Source organism: Salmo salar, chromosome 16 (genome assembly GCF_965601325.2).
Source record: "Salmo salar chromosome 16, fSalSal1, whole genome shotgun sequence".
Lineage (NCBI taxonomy): Eukaryota > Metazoa > Chordata > Actinopteri > Salmoniformes > Salmonidae > Salmo > Salmo salar.
The window spans coordinates 72,329,700-72,348,566 of record NC_138306.1 but is presented as its reverse complement, the minus strand read 5'-3'; the positions used below and the strand labels follow the sequence as shown (position 1 = coordinate 72,348,566).

The 18,867-nt window shown below is 44.6% G+C and overlaps 1 protein-coding gene across 1 annotated transcript; it reads left to right on the top strand.

Moving 5' to 3' along the window:
- Nucleotides 1-4,181: 4,181 nt before the first annotated feature.
- On the top strand, nt 4,182-8,980 carry LOC106574578 (bile salt export pump-like). The gene is made up of 8 exons (XM_082962415.1): nt 4,182-4,283; nt 6,148-6,351; nt 6,801-7,042; nt 7,222-7,378; nt 7,454-7,651; nt 7,794-7,988; nt 8,269-8,420; nt 8,687-8,980. Exons 1-8 carry the CDS (start codon nt 4,182-4,184, stop codon nt 8,883-8,885), a joined length of 1,449 nt encoding a protein of 482 aa, XP_082818541.1. The 3' UTR covers nt 8,886-8,980.
- Nucleotides 8,981-18,867: the final 9,887 nt, after the last annotated feature.

Genomic DNA, 18,867 nt, shown 5'->3' with positions numbered 1-18,867 from the left:
ACTCTAAAATGTGCAGTTTTGTCACAAAACACAAGTTTTGAGGGAGCATGCAAATGGTATGCAATGGCAGGAATGTCCACCAGAGTTGTTGCCAGATATCTGAATGTTCATTTCTCTACCATAAGCTGCCTCCAACGTCATTTTAGAGAATTTGGCAGTACGTCCAACCAGCCTCACAACCGCAGACCATGTTTAACCACGCCAGCCCAGGACCTCCACATCTGGCTTCTTCACCTGCGGGGTATTTCTGTCTATAGTAAAGTCCTTTTGTGGGGAAAAACTCATTCTGATTGGCTGGGCCTGGCCCCCAAGTGCCTATGCCCTCCCAGGCCCACCCATGGCTGCTCCCCTGCCCAGTCATGTAAAATCCATAGATTAGGGCCTAATGAATTCATTTCAAATGACTGATTTCCTTATATGAACTGTAACTCAGTAAAAGCTCTTGCATGTTGCGTTTATATTTTTGTTCAGTATAGTTCAACTCAATACTAACTCACGGTCATGCCTTGTATTACAATGATCACTAGATGGCGGCAAATACTTGTAGGCTATTGAAAAAGGGCTTTATCAATAATATAAATACTTTCTGCTCATCGTAATTTGAGCCAGTTCGCTACAGCAGGAAAAGGATCCTGCAGCAACAGGAAATGTTAATTATTATGTGGATTATAATTAATGGACATTTTCTGAGGGGGTTGATACATTTTTCGTAAGGGAAAATCAAGTCTGACATTTCAAAATGGAAATTACACACTTCAGAAGCCTTTTTAAACCTCAAATACATTTACATTTCCTGCAAAGTTCTCAAGCAACAGGGTAATCAAATTAAGATCCTACATCTGTACATTCATTGACCCCAACCAAATCTGTGTCAGTTAATTATGTATCACCTTATCTACCACTCAAAGTTAATTTCATAAAATAGGTTTTTAATTGACAGGTTATGCTACATTAATTGATGAACTACTATAGACATAGGCGTGATCTAGGCAAGCTGTATTAGTAGTCAGTAAACATGACTATCTGCCAATCAATTTTAATAGTCATAGTTGTGCCACAATAGAGCAAGAACAATGCTTGCAGTGGCCTGTAATTCACTTCGCAAACCATTATCATAATGTTGCTATACTGTGCAACACTACCTACTTTGGGAGTTAATCATTATGTAACAAACTGTTTGCTTATTTGGGCATGTTTCAACGAGCATGTTTCCAGAACCTTTTCTTCACGTGTCAGTAGCCTTCACAAGCACTGTGTCACAGCCCCAGGGGCACATAGGCCTAATCACCTGCTTCCCAATGGTGAGAGAAAATATACCATTTACAGTTACAATTCACAAACAAAAAGGAAAATTGGTTTGAGTTAAAGTACTACTCATGGAATAACGTTGTGGGCTCAAATTGGAAGTGCTGTTGCTTGTTAGTAATGGCTTCCCAACCCCATGAAAGCAAGTAAAAGCAACAAAACATCCCAGTTAGGAGAAACCTGTTATGACAAGACTGCTAAAATGCAAATGCAACAGAAATATATGACCATCATTTTAGACCATATTGGCGATCATATTTCAGATCATATTGGCGTGTTTAGGACTGAAGAGGACAGCAGCCCGGAGGGTGATGACGTGGAAGGTGTTTGACTTAGGATACTTTCCAAGAGTTGAAGCTGTCTTCACACACTGTTTGTATTCACATGCAGAAGGGCCGATAAACTGTAATATCTTTAGAAGTCATCAATGTGATATGATGAATGTGTAACACTGAGCCCAATCCTCGATGGATGTCTTATACATTTTGCAATGGTCTTTGATCACTTAAAAAAAAATTCTACAACAGAACTTTAACGAAAGTTGGCGTACCTCAGATTGTGATGGTGATTGTGGCTTAATATCATTACTTGTTATGTATTCTTGAAAATGATTATCTGACGTTCTCATAACATCCATTTAGCTCTAATTTATGGTTGAATGTAAGAAAAACCCATATCACCGTGAGTGCAATTGCCAGTATAAAGCCCTGATATGCACATGATTTTACCTGATTCCTTTTCATTGCAAGAAGAGCTATGTAGTAAAGGGTCTGGATTGGTTTTTGTACCATGCTCTCTCCTACTCCTTGCATAGCTGGGTCATCGGCCCCTTGGGCAGTACGAACCGACAGGACACTTACCTCTAAACACGATCGTATGACACCAAGTTCCGGCCTGGTTCTGGCTTGCACATGGTGCAGAGAGCCTCAGCCTCTTCCAGCCCACAGTCCCCCATCAGTCTACTTTTTACCCACTATCAGTGACCACCTGCCATCTCTACAGACACACAGTGGTGGCACCAGGCTGTCAGGTGGACTCGGCAGCACATGTCTTAGTACGGACTGGAGCCCATTAGTGTACTGTACAATTGGATTGACTATAATGTAAAGAAGCAGAATTCAACAATGGTTTTAATGTAAAGAGGAGATACGTTATTTTTTATTGGATTTGGGAAACAACAACTTGGTAGGTATCTCAGTGATAATACAATACATTTCAAATGGGATGTTGATAAGGGAATTATATGCTTAAAGTTAATGACTAAACAAATTCACCCTGAAACGTAATTATGACTGTCACGTCCTGACCATAGAAAGCTTTTATTTTCTATGGTAGAGTAGGTCAGGGCGTGACAGGGGGTTTTGTCTAGTTTAGTTATGTTTATGTTGGTTCTAGTTTCTTTTTTCTATGTTGGGGTTTTGTCTAGTTTATGTATTTCTATGTGGGGTTCTAGTTTCTGTATTTCAATTTTTTTGGGGGGGGGGGTGATCTCCAATTAGAGGCAGCTGGTCATCGTTGTCTCTAATTGGGGATCATATTTAAGTTGTTGTTTTTCCCACTAGGTTTTTGGTGGGAGATTATTTTGAGTAAGTGTATGTGGCACCTCTTCGTCACGGTTTGTTGTTTTGTTTTTAGTTTATTTGTATGTCTTGCATAGTTTCACAGTTTAAATAAAAATGTGGAACGATACACACGCTGCGCCTTGGTCCCATTCTTCAGACATACGTGACAGAATCTCCCACCACCAAAAGACCAAGCAGCGTGCGTTTACGGGGAAGATGAGTTGGACATGGGAGGAAATCCTGGATTGAGCAGGACCCTGGACAGGGCCCGGGGAGTATCGCCGTCCGAAGGAGGAGTTGGAGGCAACGAGAGCAGAACGGCGATATTATGAGGCGTTATACCATCAAGACAAGCACGAGAGGCAGCCCCAAAAATGTTTTGGGGGGGCACACGGGTAGATTGGCAGAGTCAGGGTGGAGACCTGAGCCAACTCCCCGTGCTTATCGTGGGGAGCATGTGACCAGTCGGGCACCGTGCTATGCGGTGATGCGCACTGTGTCTCCAGTGCGCATTCACAGCCCGGTGCGCTCATTGCCAGCGCCCCGCATTTGCCGGGCTAGAGTGAGCATTCAGCCAGGAAGTGTGGTGCCAGCTCAGTGCTCCTGGTCTCCAGTACGCCTCCTCGGTCCAGGATATCCTGTGCCGGCTCCACGCACTGTGTCGCCAATGCGCATTCACAGCCCAGTGCGTCCTGTGCCACGCCCCGCATTTGCCGGGCGAAAGTAAGCATCCAGCCAGGACGGGTTGTGCCTGCTCTACGCTCGAGACCTCCGGTGCGCCTCCACGGCCCAGTATATCCTGTACCTGCCCCACGCATCCGGCCTCCAGTGAGTCTATCCAGCCTGGTACGCCCTGTGCCTGCTCCTCGCCCTTGCCCTGAGGTGCGTGTCACCAGTCTGGCGCCACCTGTGCCAGCCCCACGCATCAGGCCTCTAGTGCACCTGCCCAGTCCGTTGTGTCCTGTTCCTGCTCGTCGCACTTGCCCTGAGGTGCGTGTCACCAGTCTGGCGCCATCTGTGCCAGCCCCACGCATCAGGCCTCCAGTGCGCCTTCCCAGTCCAAAGCTTCCGGCGACAGTTCCCAGGCCGGAGCTTCCGGCGACAGTTCCCTGTCCGGAGCTTCCGGCGACAGTTCCCAGTCCGGAGCTTCCGGCGACAGTTCCCAGTCCGGAGCTTCCGGCGACAGTTCCCATTCCGGAACCTCCTGAGACGGCCCGCGGTCCGGAACCTCCTGAGACGGCCTGCGGTCCGGAACCTCCTGAGACGGCGGTCCGGAGCCCCCGCCAGCGGTCCGGCGGTCCGCAGCCTCCTGCGATGATCCGCGGTCCGGTGACACGAAAGCGGAGGGATCAGCTGGCAGAGCAGGGGCTACACCCCGAACCGGAGCCGCCTCCTATGCTGGCGGATAAGCCGGATGTGAGGGTTCTTCATCCCGCACCAGAACCGCCTCCGACATTAGACAGCCACCCTAACCCTCCCTGTTTTTCTTGTTGTTTAAGGTTGTGCGTTCGGAGTCCGCATCTTTGGGGGGGTACTGTCACGTCCTGACCATAGAAAGCTTTTATCTTCTATGGTAGAGTAGGTCAGGGCGTGACAGGGGGTTTTGTCTAGATTATTTATGTCTATGTTGGTTCTAGTTTCTTTTTTCTATGTTGGGGGTTTTGTCTAGTTTATGTATTTCTATGTGGGGTTCTAGTTTCTGTATTTCTATGTTTTTTTGGGGGGATAATCTCCAATTAGAGGCAGCTGGTCATCGTTGACTCTAATTGGGGATCATATTTAAGTTGTTGTTTTTCCCACTAGGTTTTGTGGGAGATTATTTTGAGGTAGTGTATGTTTCACCTCTTCGTCACGGTTTGTTATTTTGTTTAGTTGTTTATTTGTATGTCTTGCATAGTTTCAGAGTTAAAATAAAATGTGGAACGATACACACGCTGCGCCTTGGTCTCCTTCATCGTACGACAAACGTAACAATGACATGATGTAACAGATATAATGAATAATTAGACAAATGTAACTATTAGTAATTATTCGATTCTGTAACATGTATAATGAATTAGAATGTTAAGCTTCAGTGTGACTAAGGAGAGACCGAGAACCATTGAACTATGCATGACCTGACCTGGCTAGAACTCTGAGAAACTTATGATAGGACAGGGAGTCCTTTCAAGGTTCCTCTAATCTCGGGGGAATGGAACTGCCGGCTTGGTAGTGATAAACAGGGGATACAACTCATCTACTGTTCGTATGTAGGATATCTACTGTTCGTGTGTATGTATGTGCGTAAGTAGGGAGTGAACTATAAAATGGATGTCTTTGTATTATGGACTTCAGAACGTTCTTGTGAATAAACTGTACGAACCTTTTGCAGAAGCTGAGTCTTTGCCTAATTATTATTAAACTCAGGGTCTTACAAACCTCGGGAATTAGTCAAAGCTTTAATAATTGTTAGTTATTATCATTGGGATTCAAAATTCTCCTGACAGCTGTATTTTGGCTTTGTAATTCATTTTTATTATATATTTTTTCTCTTATAAATGTATTGTAGACAGTCCAGGATGCCTGCTGAATCAGTGAAATTGCACAGCATCAAAAAGCTGGGAGAAGAAAACAATGGTTTTGATGAAGGTACACCTGCATAAATATGATTGTTCAATGCATGGATTTGATGTAATTTTCCTGACATAAACAATGCTTTAGAAAAGTGTAATATTTCTTTATCATCTCTTTATTACAGAACCTAACGATGCATACATGTAAGTGCATCTTCCTCAGATAAAAAAAAACACTTGTCATGACTTATATTCTGTGTGATTTGTGTTCTTGTTGGTAAAAATGATAAATTAAACAGAAAACGGTTTTTGAATTTTTATTTAACTAGGCAAGTAAGTTAAGAACACACTCTTATTTACAATGACGGCCTACTCTGGCCAAACCCGGACGATGCTGTGCCAATTGTGCACCACACTATGGGACTTCCAATCACAGCCGGTTGTGATACAGCCTGGAATTGAACCAGGATCTGTAGTGACACCTCTAGCACTGAGATACGGTGCCTTAGACTGCAGCGCCACTCGGGAGTCTATTTCTTATCATGTTTCTCAGAATTGTGACACGTAAAAACAAGGTCACATTTAATAGTATGTTCTTTTTTTCTCCGCTGCAGGATGATGGGGAACCTGAAACAGGACACAAAAGAAAACTTCACCCATCTGGCATTCTGGGTAAATAACCTAATCTGACCCAAAGTGATTGACACCGCTCCCTCGTCCTCTCCTAGGCCACGGGCTCTCAGATCGGCATGATCGTTAACTCTCTGACCAACATTGGCGTGGCCGTCATCATTTCCTTCTACTTCAGCTGGAAGCTCAGCCTGGTCATCATGTGCTTCCTGCCCTTACTGGCTCTTTCCGGAGGCTTCCAGGCTAAGATGCTCACTGGCTTCGCCAAGCAGGACAAACAGGCCATGGAGGATGCAGGACGGGTAGGCTACAGTACTCCACTGACTCACTGGCCAGGGCTGTTTGTAACACAGGCTATAGTCACATAGTGCTACTGTGACTGGAAGTGAATTGTCATTGAAGCATGGTTGTACACTAGCATTAGTTAGTTCTCACATTAGTTATCAATACGTTATCAACATGTTCCTCGAAAGCTTCTGTTAGGGTCATTCAAGCAAAGTCACTACCACAGAACTTCCCTTGTGTCATATTCTAAGATATTTCAGCCTATAACTATTGTAATGTATGTTATAGACATCAGGTGAGCGCTTCCTGAAACCTGGTCACAGTAAACCCACTGGAGAGCTTATCTTACAGTGTGTTAGAGATCATGCGTAGAGTTCCTGTACTGTATACAGTTCCTACTTCCTATTCTAGACTTACACGTTGGTAGTGGTGGGTGGTTGTGACATCTCTGTGGTATCTTTTGTAGATCTCTGGCGAGGCCCTGAACAACATCCGCACCATCGTGGGGCTGGGGAAGGAACAGAGCTTTGTGGAGATGAACGAGGCTCACCTGGAGGCTCCGTACCAGGCCGCCAACCAAAAGGCCATTGTGTACGGCGCCTGCTACGGCTTCGCCCATTGTGTTGTCTTCATGTCCAACAGCGCCTCCTACAGATTTGGAGGGTACCTGGTGCGGCAGGAGGGCCTCCACTACAGCCTGGTCTTCAGGTGAGAGAAACTGTCTGCCTGCCTGCCTGTCTGCCTGCATACCTGTCAACAACATAAACAGACCATGAAATCACATTGTCCAAGATGTATTCCACTACCTCCACCACCTTTCCACCACCTTTGTTAATTCCTATATATTAACTTGACTAAACCCCATTGTCTCTCTGTGAAAGGTTCAGAGTGATCTCAGCCATAGTGACCAGTGGCACAGCGCTGGGCCGTGCCTCTTCCTACACCCCAGACTATGCCAAGGCCAAGATCTCAGCTGCCCGCTTCCTCCAGCTCCTCGACCGCGTGCCAAAGATCAGCGTCTACAGCAACGAGGGGGACAAATGGGTACAAGTCGCGGAAGCGCACACAAACACACACTCACTATCTCTCTTGCTCACGCCCCCTCTCTCTCTCGTTCAGCCTGATTTCAGAGGGAACTTAGAGTTCATTGACTGTAAGTTCACGTACCCGACCCGGCCAGACATCCAGGTGCTGAACGGCCTCAACGTGTCGGTAAAGCCCGGCCAGACGCTGGCCTTTGTGGGCAGCAGCGGCTGTGGGAAGAGCACCAGCGTCCAGCGACTGGAGAGATTCTATGACCCCGACCAGGGAAAAGTGGTGAGTCCTCAGTTTCTCTCAGCAGCACGCAATATCCCCATACATTTCTCTAGAGGTATAAAGACTATAAGAGGATGAGGGTATCCTGGGAGCTGGATTAGTTCACAGGATAGTTGACTGGATTTTCCACGTAGCATTGCAGATTATTGATGGCCATGACTCGACTCAGGTCAACGTCTCGTACCTGCGCTCCAAGATCGGCATCGTATCCCAGGAGCCCATTCTGTTTGACTGCAGCATCGGAGACAACATCAAGTACGGAGACAACCTGCGCGAAGTCAGCATGAATGACATCATCTCCGCATCCAAGAAAGCCCAACTTAAAACAACACTGTCAGTGTACTAACTTAAAACAACACTGTCTGTGTACTAATTTAAAACAATATTGTCAGTGTACCAACTTAAAACAACACAAAATTGCCACTGAAGTTTGTAGCACCATTAGGAAGGAAACGCCAACGATTTAGATATGTCATTTAAATCAGTTGTGGCAAGTCACTCTAACATCTTTGTTTCTATCAAAGATACCTGCACACTAAGATCCAAATACAAATGTCCAGTTTCTGTGCCCTTTGTTTGACACCGTAGTCTTTTAAAGTTTTAATTTCTCCCTTTAGAAATACGACACCAACGTGGGTTCCCAGGGCTCCCAGCTCTCTCGGGGACAGAAGCAGCGCATAGCAATCGCCAGGGCGATTATCCGCGACCCTAAGATCCTGCTACTGGACGAAGCCACTTCAGCCCTGGACACGGAGAGCGAGAAGGTAATGTCTCCATGACAACAGCCTGTCATCACCACGAACAGTAGAAGAAGTGCTGAACCTGATGAGGATAGATTCAATTTATACAGATATCTTTATTACAGATAGCTATTTCAAATAGCTTTAGAATTGGTACGAGGCAAGGCAAGCATGCAATTTGCCTGTGCCTTAGGTCCATTGTATTGAGGCAGAGGCAGTAATCAAGTAATCACGGTGAGTCATGAGTGATTGTGAAATCAGCTCAAAGCTTTGTGTGTGTGTGTGTGTGTTACAGACTGCAAGAGGCGCTGGATAACGCGAAGGAGGGCCGAACCTGCATCATCATCGCCCACCGTCTCTCCAACATCCAGAACTCTGACATCATCGCAGTTATGTCCAGGGGCGTCGTCATCGAACAGGGTCCACATGACCATCTCATGGCCCTCAAAGGGGCCTATTACAAACTTGCCACCACCGGTGCACCAATCAGCTAACTCCTCAGGGTTATAGGAGCCAAACCAGGAAATGCCTGTTCAGGTCATCACACCAGGTCATATAGTATTTATTCTACAGAAGGGATCCTGTCAGCCGTCACACATTCTTTAGTGTTAATTGGTCCATGTGTATTCATTTGTTGTCGTTACATTTAAACAGTATGTTTGAGACATACTGAAGGTCTGAGTGGCTACCTTTTTATCTTTGAGTTTGGACTTTTTTTGGTAATTAACTGTATTGCATAAGAATAAATTGAATCCAAATATCTACATTGAGGGTATAAAGTAACTGTTTACGATTGTCTACCGTTTGTACTGTGTTTACCATTATACATTTACGATTTCAAATGTTTTGGATTGTAAATGGAACCTTTTTGTTCTTTAAATCAAATATGGTGAATTTAAATTGCCTGCAGACGATAATACATGCTACAACAGTTGGTTTTCCTTAGTCAAAGGTTAAGATAAGAGCCTAGGACAGACTAGTACTACAGACTAGTACTACAGACTAGTACTACAGACTAGTACTACAGACTAGTACTACAGACTAGTACTACAGACTAGTACTACAGTATTCCCTACACCAGGTCTTGTTGATGCTTCCATGACTGACACCGTGACACCCTGACCTGACACCAGGATGAGATTTGCTGCGTCCATCCATCAACGGTAATGTGTGATCACACCGCTCTGACCTTATGGAACGGAGTCTTCATCAGTGCATCCCAGATTCCCAGCACCCAGACAAGGGGTGAATTAGTATGCCGGTGAAGCAATATAATCTCTCCTGGCTCTCTGCTCACAATCCGTCCTCTTAGAGGACACTGTTTGACTTTGTGCCATGTAGCGTCAATACAATATTGATTGATAACGGCGAGCCAGTATCCTGGAATCAAGTGTGGTGGTGAGTGTCTGGGTCTTTGTTGACTTAGTGGGTGAGAAGTGGGGCTAACGTGCTTTAATAAGTCTTGCCCAGTGCGGAAGTGCTGCATTTGAGCCGCTTGTTTGTTTTCAATCTCAAGTCATCAACCTCCACGATGTCATCCACTCCTAAAGATGAGTCAAACTCCACGATGTCATCCACTCCTAAAGTTGAGTCATCAATCTCCATGATGTCATCCACTCCTAAAGATGAGTCATCAACCTAGACCTTATTGTTGACCGAGCTCAGATTTGAAGTCCTATACTGTCTCTCTCCTACTAGTCCTATACTGTCTCTGTCCTACTAGTCCTATACTGTCTCTGTCCTACTAGTCCTATACTGTCTCTGTCCTACTAGTCCTATACTGTCTCTCTCCTACTAGTCCTATACTGTCTCTGTCCTACTAGTCGTATACTGTCTCTCTCCTACTAGTCCTATACTGTCTCTCTCCTACTAGTCCTATACTGTCTCTCTCCTACTAGTCCTATACTGTCTCTCTCCTACTAGTCCTATACTGTCTCTCTCCTACTAGTCCTATACTGTCTCTCTCCTACTAGTCCTATACTGTCTCTCTCCTACTAGTCCTATACTGTCTCTCTCCTACTAGTCCTATACTGTCTCTCTCCTACTAGTCCTATACTGTCTCTCTCCTACTAGTCCTATACTGTCTCTCTCCTACTAGTCCTATACTGTCTCTCTCCTACTAGTCCTATACTGTCTCTCTTCTACTAGTCCTATACTGTCTCTCACCTACTAGTCCTATACTGTCTCTATCCTACTAGTCCTATACTGTCTCTCTCCAACTAGTCCTATACTGTCTCTCTCCTTCTAGTCCTATACTGTCTCTCTCCTTCTAGTCCTATACTATATCTGTCCTACTAGTCCTATACTGTCTCCTACTAGTCCTATACTGTCTCTCTCCTACTAGTCCTATACTGTCTCTCTCCTTCTAGTCCTATACTGTCTCTCTCCTACTAGTCCTATACTGTCTCTCTCCTACTAGTCCTATACTGTCTCTCTCCTACTAGTCCTATACTGTCTCTCTCCTACTAGTCCTATACTGTCTCTCTCCTTCTAGTCCTATACTGTCTCTCTCCTACTAGTCCTATACTGTCTCTCTTCTACTAGTCCTATACTGTCTCTCTCCTACTAGTCCTATACTGTCTCTCTCCTACTGGTCCTATACTGTCTCTGTCCTACTAGTCCTATACTGTCTCTCTTCTACTAGTCCTATACTGTCTCTCTCCTACTAGTCCTATACTGTCTCTGTCCTACTAGTCCTATACTGTCTCCTACTAGTCCTATACTGTCTCTCTCCTACTAGTCCTATACTGTCTCTCTCCTTCTAGTCCTATACTGTCTCTCTCCTACTAGTCCTATACTGTCTCTCTCCTACTAGTCCTATACTGTCTCTCTCCTACTAGTCCTATACTGTCTCTGTCCTACTGGTCCTATACTGTCTCCTACTAGTCCTATACTGTCTCTCTCCTACTGGTCCTATACTGTCTCTCTCCAACTAGTCCTATACTGTCTCTCTCCAACTAGTCCTATACTGTCTCTCTCCTACTAGTCCTATACTGTCTCCCTACTAGTCCTATACTGTCTCTCTCCTACTAGTCCTATACTGTCTCTCTCCTACTGGTCCTATACTGTCTCCCTACTAGTCCTATACTGTCTCTCTCCTACTAGTCCTATACTGTCTCTCTCCTTCTAGTCCTATACTGTCTCTCTCCTACTAGTCCTATACTGTCTCTCTCCTACTTGTCCTATACTGTCTCTCTCCTACTAGTCCTATACTGTCTCTCTCCTACTGGTCCTATACTGTCTCTCTCCTACTAGTCCTATACTGTCTCTCTCCTACTAGTCCTATACTGTCTCTCTCCTACTGGTCCTATACTGTCTCCTACTAGTCCTATACTGTCTCTCTCCTACTAGTCCTATACTGTCTCTCTCCTTCTAGTCCTATACTGTCTCTCTCCTACTAGTCCTATACTGTCTCTCTCCTACTTGTCCTATACTGTCTCTCTCCTACTAGTCCTATACTGTCTCTCTCCTACTAGTCCTATACTGTATCTTCCTACTAGTCCTATACTGTCTCTGTCCTACTAGTCCTATACTGTCTCCTACTAGTCCTATACTGTCTCTGTCCTACTAGTCCTATACTGTCTCTCTCCTACTAGTCCTATACTGTCTTTCTCCTTCTAGTCCTATACTGTCTCTCTCCTACTAGTCCTATACTGTCTCTCTCCTACTAGTCCTATACTGTCTCTCTCCTTCTAGTCCTATACTGTCTCTCTCCTACTAGTCCTATACTGTCTCTCTCCAACTAGTCCTATACTGTCTCTCTCCTACTAGTCCTATACTGTCTCTCTCCAACTAGTCCTATACTGTCTCTCTCCTACTAGTCCTATACTGTCTCTCTCCTACTAGTCCTATACTGTCTCTCTCCAACTAGTCCTATACTGTCTCTCTCCTACTAGTCCTATACTGTCTCTCTCCTACTAGTCCTATACTGTATCTGTCCTACTGGTCCTATACTGTCTCCTACTAGTCCTATACTGTCTCTCTCCTTCTAGTCCTATACTGTCTCTCTCCTACTAGTCCTATACTGTCTCTCTCCTAACTGGTCCTATACTGTCTCCTCCACTAGTCCTATACTGTCTCCTCCACTAGTCCTATACTGTCTCTGCCTACTAGTCCTATACTGTTTCTGTCCTACTAGTCCTATACTGTCTCTCTCCTTCTAGTCCTATACTGTCTCTCTCCTACTGGTCCTATACTGTCTCTCTCCTACTAGTCCTATACTGTCTCTCTCCTTCTAGTCCTATACTGTCTCTCTCCTACTAGTCCTATACTGTCTCTCTCCTACTTGTCCTATACTGTCTCTGTCCTACTAGTCCTATACTGTCTCTGTCCTACTGGTCCTATACTGTCTCTCTCCTACTAGTCCTATACTGTCTCTCTCCTACTAGTCCTATACTGTCTCCCTCCTACTGGTCCTATACTGTCTCTCTCCTACTAGTCCTATACTGTATCTGTCCTACTAGTCCTATACTGTCTCTGTCCTACTAGTCCTATTCTGTCTCTCTCCTACTGGTCCTATACTGTCTCTGTCCTACTAGTCCTATACTGTCTCTGTCCTACTAGTCCTATTCTGTCTCTCTCCTACTGGTCCTATACTGTCTCTGTCCTACTAGTCCTATACTGTCTCTCTCCTACTAGTCCTATACTGTCTCTCTCCTACTGGTCCTATACTGTCTCCCTCCTACTAGTCCTATACTGTCTCTCTCCTACTAGTCCTATACTGTCTCTCTCCTACTAGTCCTATACTGTCTCTCTCCTACTAGTCCTATACTGTCTCTCTCCTACTAGTCCTATACTGTCTCTGTCCTACTAGTCCTATACTGTCTCTGTCCTACTAGTCCTATTCTGTCTCTCTCCTACTGGTCCTATTCTGTCTCTGTCCTACTGGTCCTATACTGTCTCTGTCCTACTAGTCCTATTCTGTCTCTCTCCTACTGGTCCTATACTGTCTCTGTCCTACTAGTCCTATACTGTCTCTGTCCTACTAGTCCTATACTGTCTCTCTCCTACTAGTCCTATACTGTCTCCCTCCTACTAGTCCTATACTGTCTCTCACCTACTAGTCCTATACTGTCTCTGTCCTACTAGTCCTATAAAGTCTCTGTCCTACTGGTCCTATACTGTCTCTCTCCAACTAGTCCTATACTGTCTCTCTCCTACTAGTCCTATACTGTCTCTGTCCTACTAGTCCTATACTGTCTCTGTCCTACTGGTCCTATACTGTCTCTCTCCAACTAGTCCTATACTGTCTCCCTCCTACTAGTCCTATACTGTCTCTCTCCAACTAGTCCTATACTGTCTCTATCCTACTAGTCCTATACTGTCTTTCTCCTTCTAGTCCTATACTGTCTCTCTCCTTCTATTCCTATACTATATCTGTCCTACTAGTCCTATACTGTCTCCTACTAGTCCTATACTGTCTCTCTCCTACTAATCCTATACTGTCTCTGTCCTACTAGTCCTATACTGTCTCTCTCCTACTAGTCCTATACTGTCTCTCTCCTACTAGTCCTATACTGTCTCTGTCCTACTAGTCCTATACTGTCTCTCTCCTACTAGTCCTATACTGTCTCTCTCCTACTGGTCCTATACTGTCTCTCTCCTACTAGTCCTATACTGTCTCTCTCCTACTAGTCCTATACTGTCTCTCTCCTACTAGTCCTATACTGTCTCTCTCCTACTAGTCCTATACTGTCTCTCTCCTACTAGTCCTATACTGTCCTCTCTCCTACTAGTCCTATACTGTCCTCTCTCCTACTAGTCCTATACTGTCTCTCTCCTACTAGTCCCTATACTGTCTCTCTCCTACTGGTCCTATACTGTCTCTCTCCTACTAGTCCTATACTGTTCTCTCTCCTACTAGTCCTATACTGTCTTCTCGTCCTACTGAGTCCTATACTGTCTCCTCCACTAGTCCCTATACTGTCTCTCTCCTTCTAGTCCTATACTGTCTCTCTCCTACTAGTCCTATACTGTCTCCCTCCTACTAGTCCTATACTGTCTCCCTCCTACTAGTCCTATACTGTCCTGCTCTCCTACTGGTCCTATACTGTCTCTCTCCAACTAGTCCTATACTGTCTCTCTCCTACTAGTCCTATACTGTCTTTCTCATTCTAGTCCTATACTGTCTCTCTCCTTCTAGTCCTATACTATATCTGTCCTACTAGTCCTATACTGTCTCCTACTAGTCCTATACTGTATCTGTCCTACTAATCCTATACTGTCTCTGTCCTACTAGTCCTATACTGTCTCCTACTAGTCCTATACTGTATCTCTCCTTCTAGTCCTATACTATATCTGTCCTACTAGTCCTATACTGTCTCCTACTAGTCCTATACTGTATCTGTCCTACTAATCCTATACTGTCTCTCTCCTACTAGTCCTATACTGTCTCCTACTAGTCCTATACTGTCTCTCTCCTTCTAGTCCTATACTGTCTCTCTCCTACTAGTCCTATACTGTCTCTCTCCTACTAGTCCTATACTGTCTCTCTCCTTCTAGTCCTATACTGTCTCTCTCCTACTAGTCCTATACTGTCTCTCTCCTACTAGTCCTATACTGTCTCTGTCCTACTAGTCCTATACTGTCTCCCTCCTACTAGTCCTATACTGTCTCTCTCCAACTAGTCCTATACTGTCTCTCTCCTACTAGTCCTATACTGTCTCTCTCCTACTAGTCCTATACTGTCTCTGTCCTACTAGTCCTATACTGTCTCTGTCCTACTAGTCCTATACTGTCTCTGTCCTACTAGTCCTATACTGTCTCTGTCCTACTAGTCCTATACTGTCTCTGTCCTACTAGTCCTATACTGTCTCTCTCCTACTAGTCCTATACTGTCTCTGTCCTACTAGTCCTATACTGTCTCTGTCCTACTAGTCCTATTCTGTCTCTCTCCTACTAGTCCTATACTGTCTCTGTCCTACTAGTCCTATACTGTCTCTGTCCTACTAGTCCTATACTGTCTCTCTCCTACTAGTCCTATACTGTCTCTGTCCTACTAGTCCTATACTGTCTCTGTCCTACTAGTCCTATACTGTCTCTCTCCTACTAGTCCTATACTGTCTCTGTCCTACTAGTCCTATACTGTCTCTGTCCTACTAGTCCTATACTGTCTCTCACCTACTAGTCCTATACTGTCTCTCTCCTACTAGTCCTATACTGTCTCTCTCCTACTGGTCCTATACTGTCTCTCTCCTACTAGTCCTATACTGTCTCTGTCCTACTAGTCCTATAAAGTCTCTGTCCTACTGGTCCTATACTGTCTCTCTCCAACTAGTCCTATACTGTCTCTCTCCTACTAGTCCTATACTGTCTCTGTCCTACTAGTCCTATACTGTCTCTCTCCTACTGGTCCTATACTGTCTCTGTCCTACTGGTCCTATACTGTCTCTCTCCAACTAGTCCTATACTGTCTCCCTCCTACTAGTCCTATACTGTCTCTCTCCAACTAGTCCTATACTGTCTCTATCCTACTAGTCCTATACTGCCTCTCTCCTACTGGTCCTATACTGTCTCTCTCCAACTAGTCCTATACTGTCTCTCTCCTACTGGTCCTATACTGTCTCTCTCCTACTAGTCCTATACTGTCTTTCTCCTTCTAGTCCTATACTGTCTCTCTCCTTCTAGTCCTATACTATATCTGTCCTACTAGTCCTATACTGTCTCCTACTAGTCCTATACTGAATCTGTCCTACTAATCCTATACTGTCTCTGTCCTACTAGTCCTATACTGTCTCCTACTAGTCCTATACTGTCTCTCTCCTACTAGTCCTATACTGTCTCTCTCCTACTAGTCCTATACTGTCTCTGTCCTACTAGTCCTATACTGTCTCCTACTAGTCCTATACTGTCTCTCTCCTACTAGTCCTATACTGTCTCTCTCCTTCTAGTCCTATACTGTCTCTCTCCTACTAGTCCTATACTGTCTCTCTCCTACTTGTCCTATACTGTCTCTCTCCTACTTGTCCTATACTGTCTCTCTCCTACTAGTCCTATACTGTCTCTCTCCTACTGGTCCTATACTGTCTCTCTCCTTCTAGTCCTATACTGTCTCTCTCCTTCTAGTCCTATACTGTCTCCTACTAGTCCTATACTTTCTCTCTCCTACTAGTCCTATACTGTCTCTGTCCTACTAGTCCTATACTGTCTCTGTCCTACTAGTCCTATACTGTATCTGTCCTACTAGTCCTATACTGTCTCCCTCCTACTAGTCCTATACTGTCTCTGTCCTACTAGTCCTATACTGTATCTGTCCTACTAGTCCTATATTGTCTCTCTCCTACTAGTCCTATACTGTCTCTCTCCTACTAGTCCTATACTGTCTCTCTCCTACTGGTCCTATACTGTCTCTCTCCAACTAGTCCTATACTGTCTCTCTCCTACTAGTCCTATACTGTCTTTCTCATTCTAGTCCTATACTGTCTCTCTCCTTCTAGTCCTATACTATATCTGTCCTACAAGTCCTATACTGTCTCCTACTAGTCCTATACTGTATCTGTCCTACTAATCCTATACTGTCTCTGTCCTACTAGTCCTATACTGTCTCCTACTAGTCCTATACTGTATCTCTCCTTCTAGTCCTATACTATATCTGTCCTACTAGTCCTATACTGTCTCCTACTAGTCCTATACTGTATCTGTCCTACTAATCCTATACTGTCTCTGTCCTACTAGTCCTATACTGTCTCCTACTAGTCCTATACTGTCTCTCTCCTTCTAGTCCTATACTGTCTCTCTCCTACTAGTCCTATTCTGTCTCTCTCCAACTAGTCCTTTACTGTCTCTCTCCTACTAGTCCTATACTGTCTCTCTCCTACTGGTCCTATACTGTCTCTCTCCTACTAGTCCTATACTGTCTCTCTCCTACTAGTCCTATACTGTCTCTGTCCTACTAGTCCTATACTGTCTCTCTCCTACTAGTCCTATAATGTCTCTCTCCTACTAGTCCTATACTGTCTCTCTCCTACTAGTCCTATACTGTCTCTCTCCAACTAGTCCTACTCTGTCTCTCTCCTACTAGTCCTATACTGTCTCTGTCCTACTAGTCCTATACTGTCTCTGTCCTACTAGTCCTATACTGTCTCTGTCCTACTAGTCCTATACTGTCTCTCTCCTACTGGTCCTATACTGTCTCTCTCCTACTGGTCCTATACTGTCTCCTACTAGTCCTATACTGTCTCTCTCCTTCTTGTCCTATACTGTCTCTCTCCTACTAGTCCTATACTGTCTCTCTCCTACTAGTCCTATACTGTCTCCTACTAGTCCTATACTGTCTTTCTCCTACTAGTCCTATACTGTCTCCTACTAGTCCTATACTATATCTGTCCTTCTAGTCCTATACTATATCTGTCCTACTAGTCCTATACTGTATCTGTCCTACTAGTCCTATACTGTCTCAGTCCTACTAGTCCTATACTGTCTCAGTCCTACTAGTCCTATACTGTATCTGTCCTACTAGTCCTATACTGTCTCCTACTAGTCCTATACTGTCTCCTACTAGTCCTATACTGTCTCCTACTAGTCCTATACTGTCTCCTACTAGTCCTATACTGTCTCTCTCCTACTAGTCCTATACTGTCTCTCTCCTACTAGTCCTATACTGTCTCTCTCCTACTAGTCCTATACTGTCTCTCTCCTACTAGTCCTATACTGTCTCTCTCCTACTAGTCCTATACTGTCTCTGTCCTACTAGTCCTATACTGTCTCTGTCCTACTAGTCCTATACTGTCTCCAACTAGTCCTATACTGTCTCTCTCCTTCTAGTCCTATAGTATATCTGTCCTACTAGTCCTAAACTGTCTCCAACTAGTCCTATACTGTCTCTCTCCTTCTAGTCCTATACTATATCTGTCCTACTAATCCTATACTGTCTCTCTCCTACTAGTCCTATACTGTCTCTCTCCTACTAGTCCTATACTGTCTCTCTCCTACTGGTCCTATACTGTCTCTCTCCTACTAGTCCTATACTATCTCCCTTCTACTAGTCCTATATTGTCTCTCTCCTACTGGTCCTATACTGTCTCTCTCCTACTAGTCCTATACTGTCTCTCTCCTTCTAGTCCTATACTGTCTCTCTCCTTCTAGTCCTATACTGTCTCTCTCCTACTAGTCCTATACTGTCTCTGTCCTACTAGTCCTATACTGTCTCTGTCCTACTAGTCCTATACTGTATCTGTCCTACTAGTCCTATACTGTCTCTCTCCTTCTAGTCCTATAGTATATCTGTCCTACTAGTCCTATACTGTCTCCAACTAGTCCTATACTGTCTCTCTCCTTCTAGTCCTATACTGTCTCTCTCCTACTAGTCCTATACTGTCTCTCTCCTACTAGTCCTATACTGTCTCTCTCCTTCTAGTCCTATACTGTCTCTCTCCTACTAGTCCTATACTGTCTCTCTCCTACTTGTCCTATACTGTCTCTCTCCTACTAGTCCTATACTGTCTCTCTCCTACTAGTCCTATACTGTCTCCTACTAGT